Below are 21265 nucleotides of genomic sequence, written 5' to 3' on the forward strand. Positions count from 1 at the left end.
TTGAAATGTAAAGCATGTCATTTATTCATCATATGAATTGGTATAAAGTGTAAATAAGTGCTTCTTTATTTTGCTCAATTTGACTATATACTGTACTTTTAATGTAAAAGGATTGGTAGATCATCAATGGGTATGAATAAATCATTGAAATAAAGGTGATAGAATAATTTTGAATTTGTATGAAATACTATATAATTTGCCAATATTAAAAATATTGGCATGCTGTATTTGTTTTATGGTATTTGTCAATGTCTAAATGTTTTAAATACATGTTAATAATGTGTATTTAAAATATTAAGATAGATACCATATAGAAAGAAAGCTAATTGTTCTATAAAGAATGTGTCTTTAATGTTTTAAAAATGTTAATATATTAAACATTTTTATTATTTAAATGTAATATATATTTAAATTATAATAATAAATATTTTAAAATAATTATTGAATATTAACCTTTTTATTTTGTGAAGTCTAGGGATCAGTAATATTGAAATAAAAATTAAACATAAAATTGAAATATGGAAAAATTATTAGAAGAAAACATGATTTACAATGAACTTGGAAACACTGGAATGAAAGTATCTCTGTTGAGTTTTGGTAAATATTTTATTCTTTTGTAAATAATAATAATTATTACTATTTCAATTTTGTATATCCAAATAATTTACTTAACAGTTAAGCTCAAAAACATGTTAATGGAACAAAACCAAATTAGCATTTTAATATAAATAACAACTGCTAAAACCTGGTTTTTTTACTATTTCTGCTGGTTTTCGGTTTTTGGGCTGATGGTTTATTTTGCATTTTAATTATGATAATGTATTTTTTCTCCAATAAAACCTTCAAATCTTTTGTGAATTCTCTTTTTGACTAGAAATTAGTCTAAAATAGTTTCATTATAATATTTGTTTATTAACTTTAAAAATTTATCAAAATTAATTAATGTTAATTAAAAATCATATTTTCTTTGCAGGAGGCTCTCAACTTGTAAATAATACTAATGAAGAAGAAGCAATAGAAACTGTACATGAAGCTCTCCACTGTGGTGTTAATTATATTGATACTGCTCCATGGTATGGATTTGGAAAAGCTGAAGTTATACTTGGAAAAGTAAATATACAGTGTATCATTTTAAAATCATATTTATATTTTTAAAACTTCATTTTTCAATTTTTAAACATATATTCTGATATTCATACAAATGCAGTCAGTGATGCCTTGTACTTCCAATTTAATTCCAGGAGGTCATTCAAACTCTGAATCGTTCAAAGTTCAAATCAATTTTTTCCATTAGAAATAATGGAAAGTGGAATCCCTGACCCTAAATAATACCCAATTTGATAAACAGCAAAAACATATAATTTAAGGTAAAAATAACACAATTAAATGCCCTAAATAATGAATTAAAACATGAAACCAATAAATAAAATATGTAAATACCGTATAATAAAATAAAATTGCATTTATTGTATTTTAATGAAGAATGGTGATGTCCTGTTCCTTAAAGTCACTACAATGCTGCTTGGCTTTCTCACAAATAATCCTGTCAGAGATGATATCACCAGCCAATTGCTTCTCATTTATCAAGACTAAGAGTAGTTTTTCCATCTCAGTAACTTGCAATCTCCCAGAAATCAACATTGTCACAACCTTAACCACATTTGCTGCTTTCATTGTTTCCTTGTTCTTAAGAATAGTACACTCTATTGACTTTAGCCACACCACATGTCTACTGCCTTCATGCTTTGTGATAAGTTCCTTTTTCACCTCAATTGTCATACTATGACTTTCCTTTTAGACTTCATTGCTTTCACACACTTCTTGGATGCTGTGATTAATAGATGAGGTTATATATTTATATATGTAACCATACACCAAAAATAAGCAAAAAAAATGAGATGCTTTCACAGTGAGATCAAGAGACAAGTGCACAACAGCTGATGTTTACCTAGTGAGCACATTTTTTTACTGTGCATGCAGTTTGAATGTAAAAGCACTGTTTGAACTTTGGATTGAATTTCTCTTAAATTTAGCAATTGAACTCTGGAATATTTGAAGTTACAGAAATTCATAGTACAAGATACCTACTACTATATATTAAATTATATCAAACAATTAGAAATTGAGAGAATTCGTTCTGTACATATTGATAGCTCTGGAAGCATAGTTAACATAGACTGTGTTGATATTAGAGATTGCAATTGCTGGATCTGTCATCCAGCAATCCAGCTAGATCCAGTGCATTCTTCGGCCTGCTGGATCCAGTGCTACGGATCTGATACTCAGTTAACTTTCTAAATAATGGCACAAAAGTCTACATTGTCACATTGCTGCTTTGCTAACTACTAGACTGCTACTAATTACTTACTCACTACTTTACTAACACTAATAATTAAATTACTTATAAATAAACTATACCTTAATCAATCCAGCAAAATTTAATAAAATAATAACGTACTCAATCGCTTTTAACAATCTTCCTCAGTTACAAAAGAATACAACATTAACTATAGAACATAAAATGTGTTTGAAATAAATATAAAAAAAATAGTGCTTAATTACATCCCATTTTTAAACAAGATACATAGATGCACTGCCAGGCCTAATAAGTATTGTACTGTATACTGACGTAATCCCACTGTTTTCAAACTTTTAAGAAATGATAAAAAGAAAGAGGATTGGAATTCAACAGAATATGAACGGGTATATGTATTCGGTGCCTTTACACAACCAACGTTTCAATTCCAAGCTTGTTTATGTGGGAGCAACGATGCGCGGTTTAAAACAAAGGCTCAAGAGCACAAATATACAATCAGTAAGAACCTTGACAATACTGTTCTGGTATCATACGCAAGACAGAAAGATGTTAACATCCAATGGGATCAAGTGGCAAATATAAAAACGACGACGAATAAGCAAACAGTCAAACATCTTGAAAGATTGGAAATCTGCAAGGCGCACATGACAACTGGTTGTACAAACCATAGAGATGCGGACTCATTGTCTACCGTGCGGAGATCCTTTTACATTAATTAATGTTTTTAACGGACAATGCTGGTTTCGTTGTTATATCTTATATATATATACTTTTTCCACTATTTATTTTGTTTATTTATCTATATTTTGTCCGTTTGGGCGTTTTCCATTAATTTTTGTATTTGTTCTGAACACATTTTATGTTCTATATATAATGTTCTATTTTTTTGTAACCGAGGAAGATCGTTAAAAACGATTGAAAATGTTATTATTTTATTAAATTTTGCTGGATTGATAAAGGTGTAGTTTATTTAACTTATTCTACTTCCAGTACATAGTTTTATATACTTATAAATAACTACAGACTAATATGTAGAGCCTATATAAGAAAACTGGTAAGACTGATAGCCACTTAGCCACTGATTATCTGTCCTTACATTATTATAATATATTAATATAAATTAATTAGTAGAATTATCTTTGCTATTATTTAACTTATAATTATAATGTAATCTTTAACTAAACATTTAAAGTTAATTATCACTATCAAGTGTTAAACCGAACCAAAGTTAAGTTTACTACCTAAATGTGTAAGAAGTTTTACTGATATATAATGACCAGTCTAAATAATAAAAGTTTCTTAAGTATTTTTTTAAAATGTTTTATTTCTTTAAAAAAAACCATAAATTTCTGGGTAGATAGATAGACAGATAACACTTTGTTGCACCAAAAATACATTCACGCTGGATCTGTACTGGATCCATCTGGAATGATTTCAATCCAGCAAAAATCCAGCTGGATTGAAAACACTGCTGGATTGCAATCCCTAGTTGATACCAGTTTCTTTGTTTTTGACAAGGATAACATATACACCATATAGATTTTTGATGAGGATTGCGTCAGAATGTCGTGTAATATTTTTGAGTATAAAGGAAGATTTTCTCAAAACAAGAATGTTAAACATATAAAGGAAGATGCCTATTCATTGGTAGTTAAATTATGATTGGTGTGTTGAATAGCCTATTGAGTAGGATGATGATATGTAGTTTTCAGCTTTCTAATCAGAAATGGCACTTACAAAAAGGCAAAACAAATTATCAAAAATGAATAGAACTTAGTCACATTAATTTTTTCCTTAAAATGTTCTCAAAATTATACAGAAAGATTTCATTTATCATTCTGATGAAATGATGTAATTTTCATTCTCATTAATAGCATTTTAACATTGAAACATATTTCATAATGAGCAATTTTTCTGAAATTATGTCTTGAAAATAATATTTACATAATTATATAGTAACTAAACAAATTATTTTTTAATAAACAAACAAATTGTGCAGATATGCAGATACATTTATATGAAAATATTAGATCATATAATCATATATGATTAGAGATGATCAAAAAAAAAACTCAAAAACTCTTTTTCATTTTTGTTAAATTACTTTCTTATTTAAACATTTTCAAAATATTGAAATATGATAAGTTCAGCATAAAAACAAATTTTAACAAATAATTTCATTTAAATAAATTATAAATTTGGCTTAATCACACTCCATATTTTTAAAAGCCATTTTTAAGATTGTTTTATTCAAAATCTAAAGCCTCACAAAGCCAATGTGTAAATATTGAATGATTTTACATATAATTGAAACTAAACTTCTATTGGGTTGTTCGGAAAGTAATTTCGTTTTTTCCATAGAAAAATAAACTCAACATTCTTATAATAAATAAATATTTTATTGAATTATATATTGACCATTTTGGTCAAATATCTGTTGTCATTGTTTCTGGTAGTAGCATGATTTCACATTCATAAAAATTTTGATCGTTGTTTACAAAAAACTGATTCAAGTGATTTTTGTCATTGTCATTTCAAGTAAATGTCTTACAGTTAAAAAAAATTTGTATAGACAGGAACAAGTAATAATCTGAGTGTGCCTGATCTGGCAAATATGGTTGGTGTGATAACACATCCCATCTAAGCTATAACAGTTTCTGACAGTTACCAAACTTGTGTGAAATTTGGCGTTATCATGGTAAAACACTACACTTTGTTTGTTGATCAATTCTGGCCTTTTCTGTTTGATGATATTACTCAATTTGTTTACTGGATGGCAGTACACTTTTGAATTAATTGTTAAATTGTCTGGTAAAAGCTCAAAAGAAAAATTTCTTTAAAATCCCACCATAGAGAGCATCTCTTGTTAATAACATGTGGAACCCATATATCCAGCTTTGAAATGAAACCAATTCGTTTTAAGTAATAATAAATGGTTCAATTTAACAGATTTAATCTCTTAGTAATTTCACATGTTGTTATATGGCAGATTGCTTCAATCCGTATTATGTTTTCATTGGTTTCAAATGGCCATCCAGAATGTGGTGTATCTTTGATATTAAAATTGCCAGAACGCAATTTTGTAAACCAGTTTTGGCACTGTCTTTCTCTCAACACATCTTCTTCAAACATGTACTACAATTTTTTTTTGCCAGCTGATGAGATCACAATGTCTGAAAAATGTTTTTCTCAATTATTAAATTGCTTTTATAATTTAAATCTATTTTGAGTTCCTTTTTTTACTAAACTCAGAACTAAAATATATGTATATTTTATGAATACAAAGTTTGATCAAAAGGTATCTGACCTGGTCAGAAAAAAAACTGCATATCTATTTGGTTCAAACATTAGTTCTCTTCAAAATAGTTCATACACTTCTCCCATGTTTAAAAAATGCTTCCGTTGTTGGAAGCATTTTTAAAAGTCATTTATCAGGATCTCCATCAGATACTTCATTGTGTTAGTCTTGATTGCCTCTACATCCTGAAATCCCTTTCCTTTGAGTGGCATCTTGAGTTTAGGAAAGAACCAAAAGTTGGCTGGAGTCATCTCTGGGGTGTTTGAAGGCTACCAAACCTGAGCAATACTGTATTTTGTAAGGAATGTGTGGAGATACGATTCATGGGCCGGAGCATTGTTGCAATGAATGAACCAGTTACCAGAGCTGTGGTCTCTTGCACCTAACAGTCAGATAGTACTCCTTTGTCACAGTTTTTCTATAAGGGGTGTGTACTCATGATAAACTATATCATAATGGTAGAAAAGATGGTCAGCATGACCTTCACATTGCTGTATGATTGCCGTGCCTTTTTTGGCCATGGAGATCATGGCATTTTCCACTGGGATGATTGTGCTTTTCTTGGAGAGTCATATATTAGGCCAGGTCTCATCTCTGGTTATAATCTTTGTGAAATCAGAATCTGTCATGTTCTGCCAAATCACTAATATGATGATTAGAGCATTTGTATGCAACTATCACAACTGCCTGAGAGTGACTATAGGATAGGATTGGCTTCCCAAATTTCACACACATGTTGTAGGATCTAAGATCACATGATGACAGTCTTGTGTTCTCTAGCTTGCAAATACTTGCAAAGAAAAAACATAAGGTCAAATACTTTTTGATCAGACCTTGTATATAGAAAAATAATTTTGTAGTAAATTTTAATTATTAACAGTCAAAATTTGTCAGAAATAAAACTGCCTTATTTTATTTGAATGAAACAGAAAAGTTTGAAAATTAAAAAGTTTAGTGTACTATGTGAGTTCAATAGCTTTTAGAATTATTAAATTATTAAATGTTTATATCAATTGTCTACTATAAGTTAAAATTTAAAAAATGTATAATGAAATTTATCAATTTTAATTTATTTCATTCATAATATATCATTAAGTGATGTTTTATAATAAAATAAATTTAAAATATTGAATTGAGAATTATTTGTGTAAAAGTTGTCATATAATTAGTGAAATATAAAAAATTATATGAATAGTTTCTTATTTTTATTTATTATATATTTACTTGTAGGCATTGAGGGAAGTACCACGTGAGTCATATTATTTAGCAACAAAAGTTGGACGTTATTTACCACAGAATAAATTCATGTTTGATTTTTCATATAAACGCACTTTGTTGAGTGTTGAGGAGAGTTTAAAGAGAATTGGTGTTGATTATTTTGATGTTATCCAGGTAAATACAGAATATCTAAAAATTAGATTAGATGCGACTTTAATTTTTCAAGTTAAGCAATCAAGATTACAATTTCTAAATAATACAATAATTTCATAGTTTTTATAAGTATAAAATAAAAAGCTAAATGAAATATTTTATATTGTAATGATACATGTAATTCTGTATAATAGTCAGTATTTTCATAAATTTTATGAATTTACATATCAATATAAATTTCAAAATTAATATTTTAAAATTATGATTAATAAACAAAAAGTATTTTTTTAAATTTAATTTTAAAAAAATTTATATTTCTTTCTCTGTACAAATGATAGTGATTTTAAAAAATGCATACAACAATTAAATGTAGTTTTTATTTATTAGACTGCAGACATTCTAAAAAGTTCCTAGTGCTTTCAGGCTTTTGTAACTCATTCCCAGGAGTGCTGACTGCTACAAACTGTCTAAACAAAGTTCTATTTAATTCATTATTATTTATGTACTTTATTTTAATTCATTTATTCTTGATGTTTTATTTTACATTTTATTGTATTTTGTATTAATGTATAATTTTTGTAAACTGTACATGTATAATTTAAATTTCCATGCACATGCAGGACAAACAATTTTGAAAAACCATTAGTTGATGTTTAGATTCTTTTTCTTGAATTCAAATATCTTGTTCTGTGGAAGTTCTAATAACAATTCTGCCTGAAGAGGACAGTTTTAGACAGTTGGAAAGTACTTGCAAAATAAATCTTTTTTTCTTAACACTAGCAAACAGTGATATACGTGTTTGTGTTTTATTTTATATTAATATTTGGCATGTGTAGCTGTTTAAAACTTTTTTAAGATATACCAGACAAGGATATTACACTCAATTTAATGACCAAGTGAAACAATGCAGGTATAAGTACAGTAAGATACACATACAGCATGTCATTACAATTGAGTAAAACATTGGATGACAGTTATGTGTCCTAAGTACTGAAAGTCTAAGAGTGGAAGTAATTGTTGTTAAAGTCAGAGAGATTATTATCAGAGAGAAAATTATGTAATTGTAACGTTGACACACTATATAACCAGTGGTGATATTCGAAATATTTAACAAGGGGGTTCACTAGCAGAAAATTTTTCCCTGACAATCACCGACAAACGAAATGGAAGTTTTGAATAGAAATAAATACAATACCTTTTCTTGCAACCGTATATCTAACAATCAGTGGCGTACTTGAAACGTAACGAGCCGTGGGTGAAGGGCAGGGAACGATAATATTTTAGGGCTGTCAACCTTTTTTTTTTTAGGCAGGGGTAATCTTTACTGCGAAATGGCGCTTCTGGAAATACACACGTGTCATCATCATCTCTCGAGATACATTATACTTTTTCTTTCGCTGTCCATAGTCCGACACGTGTTCGACAGCCATCTTGTATTATCTCGCACGCGTGGCATTCTGAGATCTCTCTTATGACTGGATCTACTTTCAAGAACTCTCTTGAATCGATTGCGATTAAACCTCGATTGAAACGGTTGAGAGAGATCGCACCAACACATACTCCCTGACCTTGCTCACAATCTAGATTGAAATGCTCGGTACGAACGGGGTATAAGGCTCTAGTTTAGTAGTATTACAGAGTATAATACGCATATTTTAATATATTTTTTTAAAAAAAACAAACCCACTGAGAAATGTTCCGTGTGTTTAACAAGGTTCGGGAAACTGAAAATTTTAACAACGGGTTCGGCCGAACCTGTGCGAACCCGCCGAATATCACCACTGTATATAACAAAATGCAATGAACTAGCAGGGATGCACTAAGAAAGTTTATAGTTTATTGAATGTGTAACAATCAATACTTGATTTCTGAGGGTGAGCTGAGAAAATTTGAAATGCTAGACTTTTTAAAATATTTGTACCTCATTAAACCAGAAACGATATGTAAATACTACTTATTAAGAATTGGAGATTAATAATGGCACATAAAACATAGTAGTACAAATATACAACCCCAACAAAAGGATGGACAGCATGTTATTTTAATCAATCTCTAGTGTGGGAATGCCGGAGGTAGGACGGAGTCGTACCTCCTTTTTTCTTCGGCGTTCAGGTCGGTAAGACCCGACCCACTGTCTAGGATGGCTAAATTTATCATAATATCCCGACTTGTCGGGATCGGTTAATTAATTGTCAGGTCGAGTGGAGGAAGTGTGGGATCGTCGATAAGAAAAAGGCAATATCCGTAGTAGCAAGACAACACAGATAAGATTTATTAGAATATAGAATCGATTACATCGAAGTGACGCATTCCGTCCCTAATCGCGGGAGAGAGAGAGAGCTCACAATTGTTAGGGGATTCATACCTCTCGGTTATCGACTACGATCGAGAATGTTCTTCAGGCGTCTTTCCTGGCGGTGCAGCAGGCTCGGCTTGTGGGCGGAGGCTCCGGCGTCTTGGAATGGCCTTCGTACAGGACTTGGGTCAACGGGCCATTCCCCGTCCTTCGACCTCTTTCTTAGATATCTCTCCCCTTTATATACCCCCGGTCCCTTCCGTAACAATCACCAATCGCGATGAAGGGTGGTGACTTGAGTTCCATGACTCAGGTGGGATCCGGAGAAGGAGGGAAGCGGGTTTGACGGCGGAAGACTGTACATCCTTCAAAGTTTGATCGTTATCGCGGATCTCGATCGTTATCTCCCGAGGGGATTTGAAATAATGAAAAATTAAAATTGGACCGGCTCAATTCGGTCCTCACACTAGCTTATCCTTCAATAATATCAAACAGAAAAATTTTGTACACTTATAATTATTTTATATTAGTAAACTTTTACTATAACTAAAGATTTTATTGATACATAAAAAAATTTTATGTTGATAATACATAAAAAAACTTATGAGCAGTTGAAAAAAGCATGTGCGACAAAAAAACTCGAACAAAGCCATTTCTGACAAATAATATCTTGGACAGTACATTAAATCAGTGTTTCTCAAACTTTTTGATCTGTGACCCCCCCTTTTGAAATTTTCAAAGGACGCTGAAGAATGACTGTGTGTAGGAAAACATCCCAGAGGGAGGGGGTTAAGTACCCTCTCATGGTCGCTTCAATGCTGCCAGCTAAAAATGCATACCAACTAAAATAGTATTGGAGTAGCCCAAGACATAGCCAAATATTGCAGTGCCACAGCACTAGCAAAAATTTAAATTTGCCGACTGTAAAGTTTTCGGTTGATCGGTTACAGCTCTACTGTACTTCTAATTCGACTTGCCTACAGACACAACGCTGCTAGTGAACACCATTCCAAATGACAATGTTGTTCTATCATAGTTTACACTGAGAGTGGAACTCGGGGATTCCCCAATAGCGCACAAATTTATGAATATTAGGCTCGTATTAAAATATTTATGTGCGCAATTTATTTAAGTAAAAATTATTTTATATATTTTTTTATTTCTATTATTTCTAAACATGAATCCATAATAAATTTATAAAATATTTGAAAAAAAATTGATCTGGCATCAATTTTTCAGCAACCCCCCCAAATATTTTTCGCGACCCCCACTTTGAGAATCACTGCATTAAATGACCTGTTCCTAAATATGTAAATGAGCTGACATCTTTTTCCATATTAACATTTATTGAGGTGTATTTGTTTAATGAAAATTGCACCTGGTAAGGCTGTACATATTGATGTAAGTGAAGTAGTTATCAATCTCCATAGACAGGACAAACCTTTAAGAAAAGTTGCAAAGAAATTAAAAATTGCTAATTCTAGAGTATGTGGTATTGTTTCAAAATATCAGGAAACTGGTAAAATTCCTCCAAAAAAATCAACTGGAAGAAAGATCACAAGCACCTTCCTGAAACAATTAAAAAAATTGAGGAACGTTACTCAATAAATTAGTGAACAAATAGAATAAAGTTAATGGAAAAGAAGTTACAAAAGAAACTTGTATCCATCTGCATAAACTTGGCTACAGCTTCTGTCAGGTAAGAAATTATTATTATTTTTACTTAACAATTGTGACATGTAATTTGTTTTCTTAGACAAAAGCAAAACCATTTTTCACAGAAACAAATAAAAAACCAATTGAAGTGATCAAAGAGCACCAATCTGGACACAACAACAGTGGAAGCAGGTTGTTTTTAGTGATGAGGTAAAGTTTGAAGTCTGCATTGGAGACAATAGAAAAAAGTCATTAGAAAGCAAGAAGAGACATTCTGTCATGATTGTCTACAATGCACTGTAAAATTCCCAGCAAGTGTTATGGTATGGGATTGCATGTCAGCCCAAGGTGTAGGAAATTTGTATTTCATTAAGGGATCAGTAAATGCAGCAAATTATCAACAAATCTTTGAGGAAAACTTATTACCATCATTAAAAAATTTCAATATCATGGACATTTTATCTTCCTGCAGGATGGTGCAAGTTGCCATATTGCTAAACCACCAAGGCTTGGCTGGCCCAACATAATAACACACATTAAAATGGTCATCAAGCAGTCCCAATCTTTCCTTTATAGAAAATTTTAAAAAACATTGAGAAAAAGTCCTCAAGGAAGTGTGGATGGGTTTAAAGCAAAAAATCACACAAATTTGGTATGAAATTATTCCAAATGAATGTTTGGCTCTTGTTGATATGATGAATGATCTAAGAACTCTGTTATACAAGCCAAAGATGAAATAACTAGATATATGTACTGTCCAATGTATTATTTGTTAGAAAAGGCTTTGTCCAAACTTTTTCAACTGTTCATAACTTTTTTGTGTGTTATTAACATGAAAATTTTTTATGTAAAATCTTCAGTTATAATAAAAGTTTATTAATATAAAATTTTTCTGTTTGATATTATTGAAGGATAAGCTAGAGATTGATTAAAATAACATGTTGTCCAAGTTTTCTTTTCTCGTTGGGGTTGTATATATATATATACAACCCCAAATTATTCACATATATATATGAATAATTTTAAAATATTTATGTATTGTATTGGTTAAAAAATTAATATTTTTTAATTACATGTCTGTAATGAGGATTTACATGTTTTTCAAGAATGAATATTTCCAGCATCTTAACCACATTGTTTTTCTGTTAAAGATGCTGAAATTACTTTATCTGTTTTGTTGTTGTAATTTTCAGTTTGTTTGTTGTTCCATTCTCTTGTTTTATTGGGTTGTTCGGAAAGTAATTTCTTTTTTTTATTACTAGAGGAATTAGATGTATTTTTATCAGCCAATTTTATTTTAAACAACATTTTCATTATGTACTTTGACAGCTGACATTTTAAGGCTTATTTGTAAAAAATTTTGTTTGATTCTGTACCATTGTTTTTTTTCGGTGACCCATCCAAATATGGAAAATCGAAAGCATCGTTTTCGGCATATTTTGCTTTTTTATAACTAAAAAATCAGATTGCTGTTCAAACAAGAAAAAAATTGTGGTACATGTTTGAAGAAGATGTGTTGAGAGAAAGACAGTGCCAAAACTGGTTTACAAAATTGCGTTCTGGCAATTTTAATATAGAAGATACACCACATTCTGGATGGCCATTTGAAGCCAATGAAAACAAAATAAAGGTACTGATTGAAGCAATCTGCCATATAACAACACATGAAATCACTACAAGATAAATCTGTTAAATTGAACCGTTTATTATTACTTAAAACGAATTGGTTTCATTTCAAAGCTGGATATATGGATTCCACATGTTATTAACGAGAGATGCTCTCTATGGTGGGATTTTAAAGAAATTTTTCTTTTGAGCTTTTACCAGACAATGGTAACAATTTTAACAATTGATTCAAAAGTGTACTGCCATCGAGTAAACAAATTGAGTAATATCATTAAACAGAAAAGGCCAGAATTGATCAGCAAACAAAGTGTAGTGTTTTACCATGATAATGCCAAATTTCACACAAGTTTGGTAACTGTCAGAAACTGTTATAGCTTAGATGGGATGTGTTATCACACCAACCATATTCGCCAGATCAGGCACACTCAGATTATTACTTGTTCCGGTCTATACAAATTTTTTTAACTGTCAGACATTTACTTGAAATGACAATGTCAAAAATCACTTGGATCAGTTTTTTTTGTAAACAACGATCAAAATTTTTATGAATGTGAAATCATGCTACTACCAGAAACAATGACAACAGGTATTTGACCAATATGGTCAATATATAATTCAATAAAATATTTATTTATTATAAGAATGTTGCATTTACATTTCTATGGAAAAAACAAAATTACTTTCCGAACCACCCAATACATCTTTAAACTGAACTATATTTTTATTGTTATATTCCTTTTTATTCTTATGCAATTTCTTGTTTACATATAAACATAATACTTGAAAAAAGCTTTTATAACTAACATGTTTTAAAAGTGATTTTAAAATTTAAGCAAACTAAAAATTATTATAAATTTACCTGTTTATTAGGAAGTTAAAAAGTTGACACCATAATTTATCAAAATTTAAATCAAATTTTTATTTAATTGTGTTAATAAGTTAAAAGACTAATTATTTTTATATAGGTTCATGATTTAGAATTTGCTTCCAATCCAGAAATAATCATAAACGAAACTTTACCAGCTCTACAGAAAATTAAAGAAGCTGGAAAAGCTAAATTTATAGGAGTTACAGGATATTCTCTTCAAGCTTTACAGTTAGTTTAAATTTTTTTAAATTAATATTAATTATAGTAGTCCGGATGATTTATAAAATAAAGATGTGCAAATTTAGATTCAAAATTTATCAACCTTAAATTTTACACAAATTACATGACGTGATTTCTCAATATTTTTAACTGATTTTACAAATGTATTTATCTAAATGTATAAATTTATTAATAATGTTCAAAAACACATTATATATTATTATATAATTACAATTATTATATAATATTTCTGTTATATTTGATAATATTGTCTTTTATTTCATTTATATCATATGATACTAAATTACATTAATTTGTGCCAAGATAAAATCTTACAATAGCACCATTTGTAATGAGAAAATTTTTCAGCTTAATCATATTATTTAATGTGTTAAGTTTAATTAATTTTCAACTTTATTATGCGAAATTAATTTATAAAAAAATTTGTTTCTGTAAAATTTGTAAAAATAAAAATTGTCACATTGTCAAACCAATCAACGAGAAAATAGGAATCACATATTAGATTGCATTCTTTCACTTTTGAGAGAAATAAATGCTCTTGCACATACTCAGAACAACTTGCAAATCATATTCCAGTGCATTGTGTAAACATCTGAATGTTGACAAATTTTATTGACATGTTTTTGGATGTGACAAAAATGTCAGCAGGAGTCATATTGTGTAAAAAAGCCTTTAGCTGATCTGAAAAGCTCTCATAATATATGAAAGAAATGATTAAAATTTTAAACTAATAGAAAAAGCATTTGAAAAATATAATTCAATTCACTTTGAAACTGATATAATTAAATTAAGTTAAAAATTGATAGAGGTAAAAAAAAAAAAAGAAAGCCATATGTAGTATTCAAAAAGAAATTAAAGTAAGAAATACAACTCCTGTTGTAGTTGAATATAGATAATTGATAATTCTCATGTTTGTATACCTTGGTCTCATTCTAAAACTCCACATCAGCATCATAGAATAAAATAGAATTGCAGTTTATATATAGATTAGTTATCTTTGATTTCATATGTAGTCAGTTTTTTGCTTTTATTATTTAAGGCAACACATTAATAAAGATTATTTGCTAAAAAAGTCTGATGATATTTAATAAATTTTACTTTTTAATTATTTAATCTTTTATAAAAATAATTTTATTAATAAATAACTAATAAAATTCTGAATTAATTTTACTGATTATTTCTATAATCTAATTCAATAATTTATTATTGTAGTAGACTATATAAATAGTTAAAATAACCACAAACTTTTAAGAAATCTTTTACTGATTTAAATAATTTTATAATATAATATATTACTCTAAAAATATATTTTGCAAATATATAACAAATATACTTTTATTTAATTTCAGAACTGTTTTAGATAAAAGCAAAATACACATTGACACAGTTTTATCATACTGTCGTTGCACACCCTTTGATCAGTCATTATTAGAATACTTACCTTACTTCAAGGTAATAATATTTTTAAAATTTAATTTCAAAATACATTTATGTGCTTTAAAATAATTTTTAAATTATAGGCAAAGAATCTTGGAATTATAAATGCAGGTATTTTAGGCATGGGATTATTGACAAATAGGGAAATTCCTAACTGGCATCCAGTTATAGAACCAATTAAAATTTCCTGTAGAAATGCTGCTTCATACTGCCAGGTAATATTAAATTTTCTTTTGATCATGACATAAACAAAATCATTAAATGATGTAGATATTGTGCTGTAATATTTTAATTAATATAGACACAGTTAAAAGTCAAATCTCACTATGTATCAGATAAAAGAAAATGATTTTTCTCACAATCAGAATATCACAGAGTAATGAACTGTCAAGAGCCACAAAGTAAAAGTACATATTGAAACATCTTAAAAATAAGTTTGAATTTGATAATTTTGTAAAATGTTGGTTCTGACCTACAATAAATCCATAGATGAGCGATGGATAAGGATACTTTGACATATACTATTAAAAGAATCATAAGCATCTCAATTTCTTATGGCAGTATGAAAATCACTTTTAGATGATAAATTTATTATGTAAAATATTTGTTAAACATGTTAAATATAACAAATTATACATGAACACATGCATACTACTATGTTCATGTCATATCTAGTTGAAAGTTTGTTTGTGCAAGATTACTGAATGAAATATAGCTTTTTAAATACATTAAAAATAGCATCTAATTGTTAATTACAATTTTTTTTAATAAATAGAAAATGATATCAATTCCTTTAGTAATTTAAAAATGAAGTGTATTTAGGTTTACTTACTTGTTATAATTTGCATATGCAAAATTATTGCAAATAACTGAAATTTTCTGTAATCTTTGGTTTATGCAGTTTTTACATAGTGAAAGTAGCATCTTAATTTATTTACTTGTTATTACAAAGATTGCTTTTTATTTTATTTATTTGTGTATATGATATTGAATTTAACATTAAAATTTTTTTAGATAAAATATTTATTAGTCTTACAAAAATTAATATTGTAATTTTTATCTCAGGAAAGAGGGATTGACATTGCAAAACTTGCAGCTCAATATGCATTTAATGTACCAAATATTGATACTCATCTAATTGGAATGTCTAAGTAAGTTACATATAAAATTACAAAATTATTTAAATATAATTAATTTTTTAATTACAATGTTTAATAGACTAAGAGACTTAAGAAACAATTTGGCTACATTAAACAATAAGCCAACTTCTGATGAAGAAGATGCATTGAAAGAAATAATGGATCGGTAAGATATTAGCAAAATATTTTAGTATTGAGCTGTATAAATCAAGATCTTTTAAAGAATACAGATCCTTACTTGAAATTTCTTATCACTGTTTCAACTTTGCTTTAAATATTACTTGCTAATTTGTACTTTGGATAATTTTAAGCCAAACAATCTTGCTGAAATGTTTATATATATGTATTTATCATTTTAATTGTTAAGGGAAAAAACATCTTACTCTTTCTGTCCTGTGGCATTAATTAGACTTTTTTCCAGGCTCCTTTATGGGAGTGGTTGGGTAGCAAGGAATGGAACTCAATATTTCTAGGATAGACTGCCATGAAAAATTCTTGGGTCTTTCTGCCTTAGCCATCCAGCTGGCTTAAAGCAATAGTTACAAAAAAAGACAACTTAAAAAAGAATGCCTGTTTATCTCAAGAAAATGATAACTATAACAAAAACAATAAAATTTCACATATTGTAGTCAAAGTATATTTAAACATGTCTTCATCATCATCATCTGGTCTTGTGCAAAGTACATACATTGGGCAGTAAGTTCCTTCCAGAGAACACAGCCATTCACCATGGCCTCAGTGCAATCTTACGAGATGTTAATCATTTTTAAATCCTTAAACATTTGATGCCAAGATTTTTGAGGTCAGCCTTGCTTCCTGTTTCCACCAGAAGGTATGCAATATAATGCAGTTTATGGATGTTGATGGTTTGGCATACATACATGCCCAGCAAAAAATGCATCTGATATTCAGTCACAGTTACCAATAGATATTTTGAGTTCGTAATTCCTTCGTCCGATGGTTCTTTTATTTTTTAAATAATTTTTAAAGACAAATTCGCCCAAAATAGGGATCACCATTTACTTTTGTGTTCTAGACGATACATTTCCGGCGACCGACCTTCCTTTCTAGGCTACTAGCCGCCAAAAAGTTAAAAAAGTCATTAAAAAACACAAAAATTTCCAATTAAAAACACAAAGATTTTCTAAAATCGGAACTGGTGTTATACAAACATCTTTCTTGTTACCATCTGTACCTTCTTTGGGGTGTTTTCGGCCTTTTATCCACAGAGAAATGAGCGCTGGAAAATGTAAATTAAGCAGGTTCCCCCTGGTGACGATATTTTATACTCATAATTCGTAATTCCTTCGTCCGATGGTTCTTTTATTTTTTAAATAATTTTTAAAGACAAATTCGCCCAAAATAGGGATTACCATTTACTTTTGCGTTCTAGACGATACATTTCCGGCAACCGACCTTCCTTTCTAGGAGTTTGATCTTTTTAAAATTTCTTCATTTGTGACATGGCCAAAATATGAGATGCCAAGGATTTTTCTTAGGCAGTGCTGTTAAAAACATTTAGCTGTTTGATCATACAAATTTCAAAGTTTCAGAGGCATATATTGCAGCTGATATTTTGGTTAATATCTTTGTGGCAATATACATATTTGTTGTCAACCAAATTGGTCATTGATGTCAATTCCACAATTAATGTCTTTGTCTGTGCCAACATCAGTAGCAACAAAGCTTCCAAGATAAGTAAACTATTGCACTTGGTCTATAACCCAACTCTGGACTGTTAAAAATATGCTAATTTGGATTCTTCCAAACTGCATAAACTCTATTTTTTCAACCCTTGTACATAAGACAATCTTGCTGGCTTTAGCATCTAAACTAGTATACTTCCAACTCACCAAGTAATGCAATATCATTTACAAAATATTAATCTGTTAGACAAGTTGTCTCCTAAGGAATGCCCATTGCTTTTTGCATAACAAAATCCATGGCAAGGAGAAACAAAAACGATGAGAATATATCCGTCTCACTCTGATATTGATGTTAAAGAAGCCCACATAACCAGACTGCACACAGCAGCTAGAGTTGAGATACAGGCTGTTGAAAATATTGATAACAAGGATCTACTGTATTCCTCAATGTTTTATGTTCCATAATGCATTTCGATGGATTGAATCAAACATCTTTGTGAAATCAATAAAATTGATCACCAGTGGTTTTTGGAATGCCTTAAAACAGAGTTAATCCTGATAAAATTAAATGATAGAGAACAATATCAGTAAATAAAATAAGTGTTATACTGTATTAATAAACACTTAGGTATAAACATTAGAAAATTGCAATTTGATTGATTCATTAGTAGCTATTGAATAAGCAGTTTGATTTATTTTTGAGCCAAAGGAAGTATTCATACTTACACATAGATAGATATATTTTGTGATATCAGCAAGAAAAAGTATATGATATAATCAGTCAAAATTGTATATAATGAGTTTTTCCTAGCAATCTTTGTAGGATTCATTAGCGTAAAATTACATTTCATACATTGATTCAGTTAGTAATTATCCAATGTTTTTAGTGAACTGGAATAATTCTTTAATAAAGAATCCTCTCCTTTATCCATTAACCATAAATACACAACCAATAATCTATATAACAAAACTATTAATGATTTAAATAATAATGCTTACATATATAAAATTTGGTAAAACATATATTTTTACCAAAGTCAGGAGTTTAATTATTAAAATTATATTAAAAATAGCTAAGAGTTAAGAGTAATTGCTCTTATCCTTTCTTAGCATGCTCCACTATAATGAGGTGCTTACGTTAGGATTTGTGTGTGTCTATCAGACATTATATATGCAAGACAGTAAATGTATTTATTAGCTTTGCCAGGAGATCATTTGAAAATCAATTTTCATTTTATAGAGTATAATATACAAAATTTTTGTATGCAAATATTTACCAAGTAGATTCAGTTGTACTTTATCATGCTTCTGTTCAATCCATTCACTATGCATGTTTTTGTGCAAAAGGGAAGTGAAACATTTTCATTACAGTTATTGTAAGCTATAGTAAAAACTACAGTCTTCCTCTGGAATATATAAACCACATCCCTTATTGTATACTCAGCAAAAAATTCTTCTGATCAACTACTTGATTCCAAGAATTTATAAAATTTATTTTAAACAAAATTAATATTTGATTCTCTTTTGTGGAGTATGCTATTAGATTGGCTTGACCAACCTTGTTTTAACAGATTAGGCATTATACTTGACAATAAACTTAATTTATCAATACATGACTGAAATGTAATAAAATGTCTATCAATCAGAAGAGGATATGGAAACATTACAGTTTTTGAAGAAATTAAGTGATAATGATGTCACTTTCAGGCCTTAATGGATTATTGTATAACCATTGGTTCTCCAGCTATCAAATACACCTCAACAGACTGTTTACTGAAATTCAAATTCTACAGCTACTTAGTAAACTATATACCTATGTAATATATATACTATATATCTATATACAAGGGTATATAGATATATTAGGTATATACATATAGATATATATATAGGTATATATATATATATATGTAATCTGCTATATACCTTTCTCTCAAAGTTGATAGAATTTAATTTGTCCTTGAGCTACATTAGAAAAAATTTTTAGGCAAAAGAGAATGGCAAAAGCATGTAAGGTTTATGTTTTGACCATGTCCAGTTATTTGAGTATTTTAACTGAACAAAAACCTTTTGCATTGATCTTGAGATACTCGATAGTTGAAATTACAAAAGTTGTAATATTTCATAAAACCTGAAACTGGATGGTTGGGGAGCATGGCATCCAAACTTATGAATAGCCCACTAACCAGTTTAATGCTTTGTTATTAATATAATAGAAGTGATATACAGCCTGGTGTAATGTGTATGTCTATATATTTATAATATTGAGTACACACTCATTTTTCAAATAACTTCATCTGATAATTGTGTCTTATTCATAGAAACAAAAATTTATTTATTTTGTTGTCTAATTATTTTTGAAAAAAGAAAAATACAGCCACTCTAAAAATGAAGTAGACATATTTATTTCCATTAATTATTTACAGAGTTATAGACTTTATCTATTGTTCATTAATCAATATATGGAGCGAATCCACAAGAATGCAATACTAAGAATACTATTTCAAATGTCAAGTGATATTCTTTTTGATTCGTCCCAAATTTATAAAACAAAAAAAGAGAATAAAGATAAGAATTATTCTTTTGAAAAGTAAAAATTGTAACCAAAACTTAAACTTTGCATTTGCCACATTTGGAGTAATCTACTATGTTGTTACAGTAAAAGCTACATATTTCCATCTTTCAAAACAAATTCTTTAATTTCAGTTCTCATTATTGTTAAAATCAGTAATTTTATACATTAATAATAATGCAAAACATATACAAAATATCAAAAATTTATTTCTGTAATTTTTTCATATTGTCACATAGAAAAATGTTAAAATGAAAAAACATTGCTAAAAACAAATTAATTTAAGTCTTTTTTTCCTATTGATAAGTTAAGTTTTCTGAATATTTAATTAGGCACATAGCTTTATGTTCTGTAGTTATAAATGGCATTAACCAAATTTTGAACAAGTCAAATAATAAATATATTTATATAAGTTAATAGAGCAATTCCTATTTTAATATTTTTTTGCATAGTCTATCCTCAAAAACACTTTTTTATTTACAGGTTTTTTAAACCATTAAAGCAAACTCATTGGGAGAACGTTGAGGTAGAAAGATATCGAAAAGCATTGAAGGAGAAATCGTAGAATGCATATTTGATCATTTGCAAACAAAAATGACAATAATGATTCAGAGTAAAAAATTTTTATAATCACCAATTAAGTATGCTTAATTACACTTTTTCTTGAGATATTAAAGTGTTTTCACTTTCAATTGCTTCATTCTGGGTGCTCTCTTCTTCAACTCACGGCGGTGTTCCCGTTCCTAGATATAAATTTTTTTAATCGGATAAAGGAGATACAATTAATTAACATTTCAAA

At 29.0% G+C, this 21265-nt stretch overlaps 2 protein-coding genes across 2 annotated transcripts in view; one reads left to right on the plus strand and one right to left on the minus strand.

Moving 5' to 3' along the window:
- The first annotated feature begins 448 nt into the window (after positions 1-448).
- Positions 449-21158, plus strand: LOC136984168 (uncharacterized). Its single transcript, XM_067281102.1, has 9 exons — positions 449-597; positions 974-1110; positions 6846-7007; positions 13530-13660; positions 15022-15124; positions 15193-15324; positions 16175-16260; positions 16328-16414; positions 20950-21158. Exons 1-9 carry the CDS (start codon positions 519-521, stop codon positions 21029-21031), a joined length of 999 nt encoding a protein of 332 aa, XP_067137203.1. The 5' UTR covers positions 449-518; the 3' UTR covers positions 21032-21158.
- The window catches only part of LOC136984167 (PAT complex subunit CCDC47), a 212828-nt gene continuing 211846 nt past the window's right edge, over positions 20284-21265 (minus strand). The window contains exon 13 of the mRNA XM_067281101.1: positions 20284-21209. Coding sequence (XP_067137202.1) covers positions 21138-21209 — 72 coding nt within the window. The 3' untranslated portion in view covers positions 20284-21137. The remainder of the gene's footprint in view (positions 21210-21265) is intronic.

The sequence above is a fragment of the Centruroides vittatus genome, unplaced genomic scaffold (assembly GCF_030686945.1).
Source record: "Centruroides vittatus isolate TY-2023 unplaced genomic scaffold, ASM3068694v2 contig_905, whole genome shotgun sequence".
Taxonomy (NCBI): Eukaryota; Metazoa; Arthropoda; class Arachnida; order Scorpiones; family Buthidae; genus Centruroides; species Centruroides vittatus.

Bases quoted from the DNA above. Each gene is read 5' to 3' on its own strand.
- LOC136984168 (XM_067281102.1), top strand. From the start codon at position 519: ATGGAAAAATTATTAGAAGAAAACATGATTTACAATGAACTTGGAAAC. The intron at 1,111-6,845 runs GTAAATATACAG...ATTTACTTGTAG, and splicing joins CTGAAGTTATACTTGGAAAA to GCATTGAGGGAAGTACCACG. The intron at 15,325-16,174 runs GTAATATTAAAT...TTTTTATCTCAG, and splicing joins ATGCTGCTTCATACTGCCAG to GAAAGAGGGATTGACATTGC.